This window comes from Heloderma suspectum, chromosome 11, assembly GCF_057233095.1.
Source record: "Heloderma suspectum isolate Gila_16-S chromosome 11, 16-S_ref, whole genome shotgun sequence".
In the NCBI taxonomy this organism is placed as follows: domain Eukaryota; kingdom Metazoa; phylum Chordata; class Lepidosauria; order Squamata; family Helodermatidae; genus Heloderma; species Heloderma suspectum.
In genome coordinates, this window is record NC_139468.1 from 1,418,679 (window position 1) to 1,433,684 (window position 15,006).

Consider the following 15,006-nt stretch of genomic DNA (forward strand, 5'->3'; position numbering starts at 1 on the left):
CTTTAGAACTTAAGACAAGCTCCAAAACAGAGGACAGAAATAACGCCCAGTGGCAAGTATTAAAAAAATACAGCTCCTCCTTGGGGTTCTTCCAATACATACCACCTGCAGCTGAACAGCCATGGAGAGCTTGTATTCACAAAGGCAGATTGTTACAGCTCCACTTTCCACGTGTGTAAAACCAGACTTGCAATCAATTATCAATCAAGCATTGCCTAGCAGTTCTTCTGATGAAAATTTAATGCACTTGGGCAGAAAACAAAGACTGGTTACACAGACCAATTAACGGAGATAAAATAAATGACAACCGCCCTCAACTGAAAACGGGGTTTATGAATGACAGCCACTTCAGTGTCCTGGAGAGACGGGGGCGGGTCTCAGGCATCAGCATTCAGCACTGGCGGCCCAACAGTTTCTCTGGTGCGCATCAGCTGAACATCCTTGTCCGCCATGCAAGTGTCACAGCCCCACACTGCTGAGGCTTCTGCGGTGAGCAATCCGTATGCTGACTCTGTCATGCCTGTGCAGATCCGGTGAAACCACTTTTGACAAGAAGCTTCACACAAGATGGCATCCTGGTCATCGTTCACCTCATGTGTACAAATCCCACAAGGATAGACAGGCTCGGAAGAAGCGTGGCGGTGCTGGCTGGGATGCAGAGGGATCTTGCTGCCCTTCTCAGAGCCGCCTCCCTCAGCTGTCCCTCGTGGGAGGCAGGCCTTGTACTGAGTCCCATTCGCATGATTGCTGTTCAGATTTTCAACATTTTTAGACGGAATGCTCTCTTGGTTTGCTGGGATATTTTGATTCACAGTCTTTGTGTCCGTATTTCCCGCACTCACAATATCTTCTGTTCCGTGCTGCTGCTGCTGCGGGAGGTTGCTGTGCTTATTTGCACCTTGCTTTTGGGAAGGCTTTGTCTGGTTATAATTGTTTGGCAGGGGACCATAAGAATGGCTTGATTCCATCTGGGAGTGATTGAAATTGGGATTGTTGCCAGGCCCAAAATGCAACGGCAGGTCATGGTGTGGCACTGGAATTGTATTCTGTGAAGGAACGTGGCCAAAGTTCTCACCAGGGTTTGGCCGGAAATGTTGGCTGGGCATAGTGATATTCTGATTCATGTTTGTGTTATAAGGTGGCTGATTTCCAAAACCAGCATTTTCATGTGGCCCAAAGTTACTTGCTTGAGGCCGATTGAAGACCATTCCCACTGGATTCTGAGGAAATGGGTGCGGCTGGTTTCTGAGTGGATAAGTAGCACCATATGGTGAGGACATTCTAGGAAGCATATGAGGTGGCATTTTGAAAGTGTGGTAGCCCCCAAAGCCAGAATAGCTGGGATTAGCAAAATATGGACTTCCTGACAGCACCGGTTTATAAGAAATAGTGTTGTAGTTATCGTCAAATGGATTTGCAGCTACAAGGTGATCGGAGCTTGGATTTGGTGGAGGAGCATATTCAGATGGTGGAGGAAAGGAGGACCCCTAGAAATGATAAAAGCAGAAATCAGCATTACTTTGAACTCGTCAGAAAGGAGTAACCCATGTGGAACCCAGCATTTCTCTTGTCCTGTCCAGTGAAAGAACTGAGTGTCCATTGTAAAGGTGTGTCTGCTGTATTTAAACTTATGGCATATACATAAAAATGCTCCCATGAGCCTTTTTGTCCTTCACCAGAGGCTCCTGCCACTGTTACCTGCCCTGCTGAAGGCAAATCCTCACACACAAGACCCGTCAGATCTGCTGTGGTGTCAGACCAGCCATCTCTGGCAGCAGGCAATGCCTCCAATAGCAGAGAAAACATTGGGCAGTATCCAAAGTTAGCCCTGCGTAGAGCAGACCCACTGAAATGATGGGACTTATGTTAGTTATGACTAACTTAAATCTCATTCATTTCAATGGATCTACTCTATGTAGGACTAGCATTGGACACTACCCACTGAGGGCATCTCCCAGCCCCTGCCAATGAGAAGCTGAAGACACTTTCCCAAGTTGCTTTTACATCTTGTTTGGATTATATCTTTTGCTCAGGATGGTTACCCCCCGCCCCGAGAGCCTCTAAGTGGTGTGGGAGGGGAGTGGGCCTCCAGTACGGGAACAGGGAGCTCCAGGTTACATCGTGTGCCAAGAGAAACACAGAGCCACTCACCTGAGTGCTTGACTTGCGCTTTTTCTTGTCTGGGCTTCCAAGTTGCACTCCTGAGCCTCCGAACCCATCCAATCCACTGTCACCACCTATAAGATGCCAAAGTGCAGAGCTCTGTATTTAACTCCACCAAAGAGCTGGTCTTGCAGGCAGACTGTCCAGAGAAAAGGCAACCCAGGCAACCTCTGCAACAGCACTACATTATCCTTTGGTATATCACAGATCTTGCAGTTAGTTATCAGTATTGTTCTGCAACTGGACTGCCATTCTACTTTCTCCTATAGACTGTAGCCAGTAACTCTCTCTCTGTTACACAGACCCCCATGTTCTGATCTGTGCACATTCTAGCCATCTAAAGTCCCCCAAGGTTGCAGTTACGAATGTAAATGGAGCTCTGTGACCTGCAGTAAAGCTGAAATTGCTCAGTGGCAGGGCACCTGCTTGGCATGCAGAATGTCCCTGATTCAAACCCTGGCGTCTCCAGGCAGGGATTGGAAAGAACCCTGCCTGAAACCCTGGAGAACCACGGCTGCCAGTGTCGACAATACTGGGCTACATCGACCAAAGGGGGTCTGGCTCAGGATAAGGCAGCTTCCAATGTTCCTTACCATGCAATCCTATGCATGTCTACTCAGAAGTAAGCCCCAGTGAGTTTAATTAGGTTTACTCCCAGTTAAGTGTGTACATGATTGCAGCTTAAATAATGTAGAGTGGCCAGGTAGCCAGCCAGATGGGTGGCTAATAAATATAAATAAATAAATAAATAAATAAATAAATAAATAAATGCATTGTTCTAACCCCGACACCAAGGAGCTGGCCGGCAAAGGGGAACAACACACGGACATCGCATTTTGGGTCATCACATATCATTCTGTTTGGAGAGACATTTAACGGCAGGAGATGGCCAGTACGTTATTTTAGCTGTACATTTTATAGTGCTTTAGGGCCCATCCATACAGTGAGCCACTGAGCATCCAGCCTCTTGCACTACCACACACAAGATGCTGATTCTGTGTCTGCTGGCCTGGTCTTGAGCAGACCTTGCAGATGCTGAAGTCTACAGAGATGAAACAAAGGACCACCGACAGTACTGCACCCAGCCAGATGCTCGCTCACACAGGTCTTTGCAGCAACCACCGTAACTCCCTCTGCCAAGCGGTTCTACACACACCACATCTCGCCTCTCCTGTGATGCTGTTTAGCACTGCAAGCTTGTTGCCTCCTCCTTCTGAAGCCAGGGGCCATGGGTGAGCCCATTCCTTTTTTGCAGCCTTATCACACAAGTGCCTGACTGACGGTCAAGAGAAACCAGATATAACCGTAACAATCCTGATCCCCCTGCCCCCCTACCAGCATGGGTACCTGTAATGGCACAGAACATGGGGGGCAGAATCAGAACGGCACCTGTACATGGGGCAATTCTGTCCCTCTTAGCAGCCTGATCTTTGCAGCCCCATCTAGCTCCCCAGGGGTGCAGCAATGAAGGTGAAAAACCTCGACTTCCTGTACGGCTTAGAAGACGGCAAGTAAATGTGTCCAACGCCCCTTTCATACAAAAGCAGCATTCATCAGCTCAGTCAACAAGAAGGGACAGTAGACGGCTGAGGTCTGCGCCAGCCAAAGCAAGGCTACCCACGAGCTTGGAATGCAATGGAAACAGGCCGCCCCATTCATTCATGCTGTGCTCAGCACGGGTGACCTTTTCCTAGCATAGAGGCACCACCTGGAAAATCTTTATAAACAGGACAAGAATCGGTGTTGGCAGGTTCCTCTGTGGGAGCTGGGCACAGCAACAAACAAGAGCTACTTTGCTTGAACCACCACTCCCTGCGACCGAGATGCACTGGTGATCTGCTCTTCGCTGTATCACTATCGGAGGTATATTTTTAGTTCTGGTAAGCACTATATACATTGATTAAATAAATAATGCTACAAGTCCCACTTTGTCTGAAGGTCGTCCAGAGGGCAGGACTTCATTCAAATCTCGCCTCAACCCCCAGTACTTGCTTTGAATGCTTCAGGTCACCCTTGGGAAGTAACAATGAGTTATGAACATGCTCAGAGTGCCTAAGAAGCCACCACGCATCCAGGAAGTTTCTAACGTGGAAGGGGAGCCCTCCAAGCAGGGTCAAACTGTTGTTGTTCAGTCGTTAAATCGTGTCCAACTCTTCGTGACCCCACAGACCATAGCAAGCCAGGCCGCTCTCTCCCGGAGTGTGCCCAAGTTCATATTCATTGCAACCGTGATGCTATCTAGCCATCTCATCCTCTGCCATCCCCTTCTCCTTTTGCCTTCAATCCTTAGCAGCATCAGGGTCTTTTCCAGAGTTTTCTCTTCGCATTAGGTGGCCAAAATATTTGAGCTTCAGCTTCAGTATCTGTCCTTCCAATGAGCAGTCAGGGTTGATTTCCTTTAGGATGGACTGACTGGACCTCCTTGCAGTCCAGGGGATTCGTAAGGGTCTTCTCCAGCACCACAGTTCGAAAGCATCAATTCTTCGGCGCTCAGCCTTCCTTATAGTTCAGCTCTCACAGCCATACGTTACTACTGGGAAAACCATAGCTTTGATTATGCGGACCTTTGTCGGCAAGGTGACGTCTCTGCTTCTTACTACGCTGTCTAGGTTTGCCATAGCTTTCCTCCCAAGGAGCAAGCGTCTTTTAATGTCATGGCTACAGTCACCGTCTGCGGTGATCTTGGAGCCCAAGAAAATAAAATCTGTCACTGCTTCCATTTCTTCCCCTTCTATATGCCAGGAAGTGATGGGGCCGGATGCCATGATCTTCGTTTTTTTAATGTTGAGTTTCAAACCAGCTTTTGCACTCTCCTCTTTCACCCTCAACAAGAGGCTCTTGAGATCCTCTTCGCTTTCTGCCACTAGGGTGGTATCATCTGCGTATCTGAGGTTGTTGATAATTCTCCCGGCAATCTTAATTCCGACCCGTGATTCATCCAACCCGGCGTTTCTCATGATGTACTCTGCATATAAGTTAAACAAGCAGGGCGACAGCATACAGCCTTGTTGTACTCCTTTCCCAATTTTGAACCAATCGGTTTTTCCATGTCTGGTTCTTACTGTTGCTTCTTGACCCTTGTACAGGTTTCTCAGGAGACAGGTAAGGTGGTCTGGTACCCCCATCTCTTTAAGAATTTGCCACAGTTTGTTGTGATCCACACAATCAAAGGCTTTAGTGTAGTCAATGAAGCAGAAATAGACGCTTTTCTGGAATTCTCTTGCTTTCTCCATGATCCAGCGAAAGTTGGCGATTTGATCTCTAGTTCCTCTGCCTCTTCGAAACCCAGCTTGTACTTCCGGTAGTTCTCGGTTCACATGCTACTGAAGCCTAGCTTGTAGGATTTTGAGCATAACCTTGCTGGCATGTGAAAGGAGCGCAATTGTGTGGTAGTTTGAACACTCTTTGGCATTGCCCTTCTTTGGAATTGGAATGTAAACGGACCTTTTCCAGACTTGTGGTCACTGTTGAGTGTTCCAAATGTGTTGGCATATTGAGTGCAGCACTTTAACAGCATCATCTTTTAAGATTTTAAATAGCTCGGCTGGAATACTGTCATCTCCACTAGCTCTGTTGTTAATGATGTTTCCTAAGGCCCACTTCACTTCACTCTCGAGGATGTCCGGCTCAAGTTCAGTGACCGCACTCTCACGGCTATCAAGGACATTCAGATCTTTCCTGTATAGTTCTACTGTGTATTCTTTCCACCTCTTCTTAATCTCATCTGCTTCTGTTAGGTCCCTGCCTTCTTTGTCCTTTATCATGCCCATCTTTGCACAAAACGTTCCCTTGAGATCTCTGATTTTCTTGAAAAGATCTCTAGTCTTTCCCATTCTGTTGTTTTCCTTGATTTCTTTGCATTGTTCATGGAAGAAGGCCTTCTTGTCTCTCCTTGCTATTCTCTGGAACTCTGCATTCAGTTGGGTATATCTTCCCCTTTCTCCCTTGCTTTTTGCTTCCCTTCTTTCGTGAGCTACTTGTAAAGCCTCATCAGACAGCCACTTTGCTTTCTTGCATTTCTTTTTCTATGGGATGGATTGAGTTGCTGCCTCCTGAACAATGTTACGGACCTCTGTCCATAGTTCCTCAGGCACTCTATCAGGTCTACTCCCTCAAATCTATTCCTCACCTCCACTGTATATTCAGAAAGGATATGATTTAGGTAATCCTTGAATGGTTTAGTGGTTTTCCCTACGTTCTTCAATTTCAGCCAAAATTTTGCAAGAAGCAGCTCATGATCTGAGGCACAGTCAGCTCCAGGTCTTGTTTTGACTGACTGTATAGAGCTTCTCCATCTTTGGCTGCAAAGGACGTAATTAATCTGATTTCGATATTGACCATCTGGTGATGTCCATGTGTAGAGTCGCCTCTTGTGCTGTTGGAAAAGAGTGTTTGCCATGACCAGCGTGTTCTCTTGACAAAACTCGATTAGCCTTTGTCCTGCTTCATTTTGTACACCAAGGCCATGCTTGCCTGTTATCCCGGTGATTTCTGGACTTCCTACTTTAGCATTCCAATCCCCTATGAAAAAGGACATCTTTTTTTGGTGTTAGTTCTAGAAGGTGTTGTAGGTCTTCATAGAACCGATCAACCGCAGCTTCTTCAGCATCAGTGGTTGGGGCATAGGCTTGAATTACTGTGACGTTGAATGGTTTGCCTTGGATTCGTACTGAGATCATTCTATCGTTTTTGAGATTGTACCCCAGTACTGCTTTTCCCACCCTTTTGTTGACTATGAGTGCTACTCCATTTCTTCTAAGGGATTCTTGCCCACAGTAGTAGATATGATGGTCACCTGAATTAAATTTGCCCATGCCTGTGCCTGTCCATTTTAGTTCGCTGATTCCCAAGATGTTGATGTTCAATCTTGCCATCTCATGTTTGACCACCTCCAGCTTACCTTGATTCACTGATCTGACATTCCAGGTTCCTAAACAATATTGTTCTTTACAGCATCGGACTTTCTTTTCACCACCAGACACATCCACAGCTGAGTGTCCTTTCGGCTTTGGCCCAGCTGCTTCACTCTTTCTGGCGCTACTTGGAAATTCCCTCTGCTCTTCCCCAGTAGTGTATTGGACACCTTCTGACCTGAGGGGCTCATCTTCCGGCGTCATCTCTTTTAGCCTTGTGATACGTTCCAAGGGGTTTTCTTGGCAAGAATACTGGAGTGGGTTGCCATTTCCTTCTCCAGTGGACCACATTTTGTCAGAACTCTCTGCCATGACCTGTCCGTCTTGGGTGTCCCTGCACGGCATAGCTTATGGCTTCACTGAGTTATGCAAGCCCCTTCGCCACAACAAGGCAGTGATCCATGAAGGGGTCTCATGATGTACTCTGCATATAAGTTAAATAAGCAGAGCGACAATATGCAGCCTTGTCGTACTCCTTTCCCAATTTTGAACCACTCGGTTGTTCCATGTCCGGTTCCTACTGTTGCTTCTTGACCCTTGTACAGGTTTCTCTGGAGACAGGTAAGGTGGTCTGGTACTCCCATCTCTTTCAGAATTTGCCACCATTTGTTGGGATCCACACAATCAAAGGCTGTAGTGTAGTCAGTGAAGCAGAAATAGACGTTTTTCTGGAATTCCCTTGCTTTCTCCAAGATGCAGCGAATGTTGGCAATTTGATCTCTAGTTTCTCTGCCTCTTCGGAACCCAGCTTGTACTTCCGGTAGTTCTTGGTTCACATGCTGCTGAAGCCTAGCTTGTGGGATTTTGAGCATCACCTTGCTGGCATGTGAAAGGAGCGCAATTGTACGGTGGTCTGAACGCTCTTTGGTGTTGCCCTCTTTGGAACTGGAATGTAAACTGACCTTTTCCGGTCTTGCGGCCACTGCTGAGTGTTCCAAATTTGCTGGCATATTGAGTGCAGCACGTTAACAGCATCATCTTTTAGGCCCTTAAATAGCTCAGCTGGAGCACTATCATCTCCGCCAGCGTTGTTGTTCGCAATGCTCCCTGAGGCCCGCTTGACTTCGCTCTCGAGGACGCCCGGCTCCGGTTCAGTGGCCGCGCTATCGCGGCTATCGGGGGCACTCAGATCTCCCCTGCGTGTCCGTTCCGCCCCTTCCTCCTCTCCTCTGCCTCGTCAGGTCCCTGCCCTCTCTGCCCTCTGCCCTGCCGGTCTTCATCCGAGGGCGCCCCTGCTTCTCCGAGGCCATGTGCCTTTGCCTCTGCCCGCCCGCCCCGAGTACCGCCCCGCCGCCTCCGCCGCCGCGCGCGTCTCCCCTTCCCGCTTGCTGCTCTCCCCCGGCTGTGACGGCGAGGCGAGAGCCTGCTCAAGCGCGCCGGCCTGGCTCCTTCCGCGGAGGCCGGGAGACCCGGGCCCCTCCTCGCGGGGAGCAGGGCGCGCCCGCGGCCGGCCTAACGAGCAGCTCCCCGAGCACGCGGCTGGCGGTCCACGCTCGCTCGCCGCCGGCTGCGCCCTGCCGAGGCCTCCCCGGCGGAGAGGGGCTCTCAGCCCCGCCCGGCTGCTCTGCAGCGCAGGCCGCGCGGCAGGAAGGCCCGGCGCGGGCGGCGGCGGGGGAGGGCCCGCGGGTCGCAGGCGCGGCGGCAGAGGACGGGCGGCGGCGGCGGGCTGCCGGGAGGCGCGCCCGGCAAGGGGAAGCGCCGCGCGCGGAGGGCGACTGGCTGCGGCCATCCCGCCCCGCGCCCCTCCTGCCGCGCCAGGCGGGGCCGGGCCGGGCGCCCCGCCGGCGCGTCTCAGGAGGGCGCCGCCGCCACGCGCCCGCGGGCTGCGCTGCGCGGGCGGCGGCTCCGCCAGCGCACGGGCGCGGCCAGGCAGGCCCGGGCCGGCCTCCGCTGCCTACCTCGGGGCCTCTTGAGCGCCGCGGCGGGGTCCTTCTCGCGTTCCGCGGACATCGCCGGCCCGCATCGCTCCAGGCCCCGCCGGGCGGCAGCAGGCGGCGGCGGCGGCGACTGCGCGGGGCGGGGCGGGGCGGGCGGCCTGCCGAGCCCCCGCGGGGCCGGGAGGAGCCGCCCGCCGGCCTCTGGGGAGCCGCCGAGGGGGCGGGCAGCGCCTCTGCCGGCGTCTGCCGGGGCGGGCCGGGGCGCGGGCGGCGGAGCCCCACGGCGCCTGGGCCCTCGCGAAGGCCGCGCGGACGCTGCGGCGCCCTGGGGCCGCCCGAGCCCCGCTCGGCAGCAGAGGGCGCGGGCGGCGGGGCAAGCGCAGCCGGGCCTCCCTCGGCGGCTCCGCCGGGAGGGGCGCGTGGGCGGCGCCTCCGCCCTGCCCGGGGCCCCGTCGGGCCCGGAGAGCGGCGCGGGCGGGAAGCCCCCGCGGCGCCGCGCCCCGGAGCCCGCCGCTGGGCAGCCCCGCGCCCGGGCCGCCGCAGGCCGGGGCGCCCGCCTCGGTGCGCGCACGGCGCGGAGGGCGGGCGGCGGCTGCTCAGGCCCCCCGAGGCTGGGGGCAGCCGCCACGGCCGTGGGCCGGCCGGGCGTAGGCTGCCAGCAGGCCTGTGGCCGTCCCCGCCCGGCGGACGGCCGCCCCTCCGGCCAGCCCAGGCCGCCCGGCTACCGTCCCGGTGGCCCTCTCCGAGCCCCCGCCCGCTGCAAGCCGAGGGCGGCCCCCTGTGGTCGCCCGGCCGCAGGGGAGAGCCGGGGGGAGCAGGCGCCCCCGCCACTGCTGGGGAACGGGGTGGCTTGTGTTGCGCCCCCGTTCAGATCGACTAAGCTGGGCTTTGCCGTTGCTTCCTTGCGTTGTCTCAGCGGCCCAAAGGCTCTTACTGTGCCGCAACAGCAGAAGTGGATGCTGGGCTTGAGCCGTCGCCCCACGGGCCACCCTCGCCGCCCTTGGGGAGCAGCAGCAAGGAAGGCGAGCAGAGGGGCGTGCCAGCACAGGGGAAGCTGCCCCCCAGGAGCCTGCGCAGGATCGGGCAGATCGCCCCCTTCCCAGCTGCTGCGCCGTTTCGGCAACTGTTGCTGCAATGTGAGGCATGGATGCACATGGCCCTCCAGATGTTGTTGGACTGCAACTCCCAGCATCCCAGACCACTGGGACTGATGGGGGGTGGAGTGCAGCAACAGCCACAGGTTCCCCACCCCACTGTAGGGGCTGGAAGGAACCAGGGGCTGGACAGCCAGGCGGAAGAAAGCCACACCGCTGCTGCTGTGGCCTCTACTCAAACGGATTGGGCTGGCGGTTGAAACACTGCAACACTAGGCAGCATCTGTAATCAGAGGTGGCAACCTGGGATGAGGGAGCACATGATAGGCAGCGCTGCCCCCCCCCCCCCACCACACACACAGCTAGGAAAAGGGGCTGGTGAGTGGAGGCCTGCATAATGCAGACGATGTGGTTGGCAGGGACATTATTTGCCTGTCCTCAAAAGTAGCATTTGAAGAATATATTCCATCCTATCTGTATGCCCATAGTGTACCATGTTGCTGTGAAGATGAACAGGGCAAATGGTAACACACTTTGGACATCTGTTTATTTTGAAATATTCTAAATTACCCTTCATCCAAACAGATTCCAGGGCAGTGTACATAAAAGTCTTGTAACAAATTCAGTACAATAAACACAACACAAGTAACCTTCATACAGATGATGAAACACAGAAGCAACAATGCAATGATAACCAGTTAAAATGCCTGGGCAAATAAAAATCTCTTGATCTGGCACCGGAAGGAATATAAAGGGGGTGCTAGTCAAATTTCCGTAGGATTGCTGTTCAGTTGTTCAGTCGTGTCCGACTCTTCGTGACCCCACGGACCATAGCACGCCAGGCCTTCCTGTCCTCCGCTCTCTCCTGGAGCGTGCTCAAGTCCATATTCATTGCATCGGTGATGCTATCTAGCTGTCTCATCCTCTGCCGTCCCCTTCTCCTTTTGCCTTCAATCCTTCCCAGCATCAGGATCTTTTCCAGTGACTTTTCGCATTAGGTGGCCAAAATATTTGAGCTTCAGCTTCAGTATCTGTCCTTCCAATGAGCAGTCAGGGTTGATTTCCTTTAGCATTGACTGATTGGACCTCCTTGCAGTCCAGGGGACTCATAAGAGTCTTCTCCAGCACCACAGTTCAAAAGCATCAATTCTTCGGCGCTCAGCCTTCCTTATAGTCCAGCTCTCACAGCCATACATTACTACTGGGAAAACCATAGCTTTGCTTAGACGGACCTTTGTCGGCAAGGTGATGTCTCTGCTTCTTACTATGCTGTCTAGGTTGGCCATAGCTTTCCTCCCAAGGAGCAAGCGTCTTTTAATGTCATGGCTACAGTCACCGTCTGCGGTGATCTTGGAGCCCAAGAAAGTAAAATCTGTCACTGCTTCCATTTCTTCCCCTTCTATATGCCAGGAAGTGATGGGGCCAGATGCCATGATCTTCGTTTTTTTAATGTTGAGTTTCAAACCCGCTTTTACACTCTCCTCTTTCACCCTCAACAAGAGGCTCTTGAGATCCTCTTCGCTTTCTGCCATTAGGGTGGTATCGTCTGCATATCGGAGGTTGTTGATAATTCTCCCGGCAATCTTAATTCCGACCTCTGATTCATCCAACCCGGCGTTTCTCATGATGTACTCTGCATATAAGTTAAATAAGCAGGGTGACAATATGCAGCCTTGTTGTACTCCTTTCCCAATTTTGAACCACTCGGTTGTTCCATGTCCGGTTCTTACTGTTGCTTCTTGACCCTCGTACAAGTTTCTCAGGAGACAAGTAAGGTGGTCTGGTACTCCCATCACTTTAAGAATTTGCCACAGTTTGTTGTGATCCACACAATCAAAGGCTTTAGCGTAGTCAATGAAGCAGAAATAGACGTTTTTCTGGAATTCTCTTGCTTTCTCCATGATGCAGCGAATGTTGGCGATTTGATCTCTAGTTCCTCTGCCTCTTCGAAACCCAGCTTGTACTTCCGGTAGTTCTCGGTTCGCATACTGCTGAAGCCTAGCTTGTAGGATTTTGAGCATCACCTTGCTGGCATGTGAAATGAGCGCAATTGTGCGGTAGTTTGAACACTCTTTGGCGTTGCCCTTCTTTGGAATTGGAATGTAAACGGACCTTTTCCAGTCTTGTGGCCACTGTTGAGTGTTCCAGATTTGTTGGCATATTGAATGCAGCACTTTAACAGCATCATCTTTTAGGATTTTAAATAGCTCGGCTGGAATACTGTCATCTCCGCTAGCTTTGTTGTTACTAATGCTTCCTAAGGCCCACTTGACTTCACTCTCGAGGATGTCCGGCTCAAGTTCAGTGACCGCACTATCATGGCTATCAGGGACATTCAGATCTTTCCTGTATATTTCTTCTGTGTATTCTTGCCACCTCTTCTTAATCTCATCTGCTTCTGTTAGGTCCCTGCCTTCTTTGTCCTTGATCATGCCCGTCTTTGCACAAAACGTTCCCCTGAGATCTCCAATTTTCTTGAAGAGATCTCTAGTCTTTCCCATTCTGTTGTTTTCCTCGATTTCTTTGCATTGTTCATTGAAGAAGGCCTTCTTGTCTCTCCTTGCTGTTCTCTGGAACTCTGCATTCAGTTGGGTATATCTTCCCCTTTCTCCCTTGCTTTTCGCTTCCCTTCTTTCCTCAGCTACTTGTAAAGCCTCATCAGACAGCTGCTTTGCTTTCTTGCATTTCTTTTTCTTTAGGATGGATTGAGTTGCTCCCTCCTGAACAATGTTACGGACCTCTGTCCATAGTTCCTCAGGCACTCTGTCTATCAGGTCTAATCCCTGAAATCTATTCCTCACCTCCACTGTATATTCATAAGGGATATGATTGAGGTCATACCTGAATGGTTTAGTGGTTTTCCCTACGTTCTTCAATTTCAGCCAAAATTTTGCAAGAAGCAGCTCATGATCTGAGCCACAGTCAGCTCCAGGTCTTGTTTTGACTGACTGTATAGAGCTTCTCCATCTTTGGCTGCAAAGGACATAATCAATCTGATTTCGATATTGACCATCTAGTGATGTCCATGTGTAGAGTCTCCTCTTGTGCTGTTGGAAAAGAGTGTTTGCTATGATCAGCGAATATGATTCTCTTGGCAAAACTCGATTAGCCTTTGTCCTGCTTCATTTTGTACACCAAGGCCATGCTTGCCTGTTATCCCGGTGATTTCTTGACTTCCTACTTTAGCATTGCAATGCCCTATGATGAAGAGGGCATCTTTTTTTGGTGTTAGTTCTAGAAGGTGTTGTAGGTCTTCATAGAACCGATCAACCTCAGCTTCTTCAGCATCAGTGGTTGGGGCATAGACTTGAATTACTGTGATGTTGAATGGTTTGCCTTGGATTCGTACTGAGATCATTCTATCGTTTTTGAGATTGTACCCCAGTACTGCTTTCCCCACCCTTTTGTTGGCTATGAGTGCTACTCCATTTCTTCTAAGGGATTCTTGCCCACAGTAGTAGATATAATGGTCACCTGAATTAAATTCGCCCATGCGTGTCCCTTTTAGTTCGCTGATGCCCAAGATGTCGATGTTCAATCTTGCCATCTCATGTTTGACCACCTCCAACTTACCTTGATTCATTGATCTGACATTCCAGGTTCCTAAACAATATTGTTCTTTACAGCATCGGACTTTCTTTTCACCACCAGACACATCCACAGCTGAGTGTCCTTTCAGCTTTGGCCCAGCCGCTTCACTCTTTCTGGCGCTACTTGGAAATTCCCTCTGCTCTTCCCCAGTAGTATGTTGGACAGCTTCCGACTTGAGGGGCTCATCTTCCGGCGTCATCTCTTTTAGCCTTGTGGTGCTAGTCAAATTTCCCTGGGGAGGGTACACCAAAGTTGAGGCACCATATAAGTGTTACAGGAAAGCTTACTAAATGCCCCAGAATAGACTCAGAGGGTACCCTGGAAATATAATGGGGCCAAGAGGGAGCCCCGCCGCCAAGCACAGAACTGGCAGATGCTGGGCACAGCAGTACCAGGGAAGCACGAGGAGGTGTATCAGCCTCTGCATGTGTCCTGCATGGTTAGAGGAGTTGCAGCTGGGGCTGCTGGGCACAATGCCCCTTCCGGGGCCTCCCAGCTTTTCCCACTATCGGGCCACTGGCTGTTTTCCTGGCTCATGTTTCAGGCTCGGTGTACAGCCCCCAGACACCACCATCCCAGGCCCAGGTGAGGAAAGGGCATGCCCTTCCTCCCAGTCCGCCAGTCTGCTTGCTGCCCATAGTTTCTCCTCCCCAGCTTGTGGAAAGTGCCTTGAGTGGCATGCAGGCAGCCAGTCCTTAGGTGGCCTGGGAAGGGGGGACCTTGGGGCGACCCTCAGCTACACATGGCCCAAGCATCTGGAGGGAAAGCAGCACGGACATCTGCATAAGGCCCTGCCTCTCCCTTCAAACCCCTCCTAAGCACCCACCTTTCCTTTAGCACAGCCTCTTTCCCCTTTCTGTGCAGCAACTAGGCCGAAGGACATGTCACGGCTGTTCTTGCCCAGTCTTCCCAGGGCTCCCCTTACCGCCGCCATCCTCTCCTTCCTCTGCTGCCTTTGACCGAGAGCTCCTCTGCACAGGGATGGTTCTCCAGTTCTCTGGGCAGCATCTGTGCTACGTATGCTGGCAATCTTTCTGTCAGCCAGTGGCACCTGGGGGCCTTCCAGCATCCCGTGGCTTCCCAGGCTACGAAGGTTGTGGGCTGTTGTGCACAACCCAGTAGGATCTACCTGTCTGGTCCCCCTCTGCCCCCCAGGGCTGCCTGCCAGGATCTGATCCACAAGGCACCAACCACATTCCCGAACACTGCTCAGCTTGAGCCTCTTGCAAGAAGCATCCTACTTCTAACTGTGTAAGGATGGCAAAACCAATATAGCCGAGCCAATGGGTCTGAAGTCCTTTGCCTCTCAAAACAAGATCATTTGTAGAACCAGGAAAACTCCCAAGTATGCAAATAGCAAGCAGTAGG

The 15,006-nt window shown here is 51.8% G+C and overlaps 1 protein-coding gene across 1 annotated transcript; it reads right to left on the reverse strand.

Moving 5' to 3' along the window:
- Nucleotides 1–298: 298 nt before the first annotated feature.
- Nucleotides 299–9,463, reverse strand: PYGO1 (pygopus family PHD finger 1). Its single transcript, XM_084816511.1, has 3 exons — nucleotides 8,975–9,463; nucleotides 2,152–2,237; nucleotides 299–1,487 (listed from the first exon to the last, which is right to left on the reverse strand). The coding sequence occupies exons 1-3, from the start codon at nucleotides 9,024–9,026 to the stop codon at nucleotides 378–380; spliced, it is 1,248 nt and encodes a 415-aa protein (XP_084672637.1). The 5' UTR covers nucleotides 9,027–9,463; the 3' UTR covers nucleotides 299–377.
- Nucleotides 9,464–15,006: the final 5,543 nt, after the last annotated feature.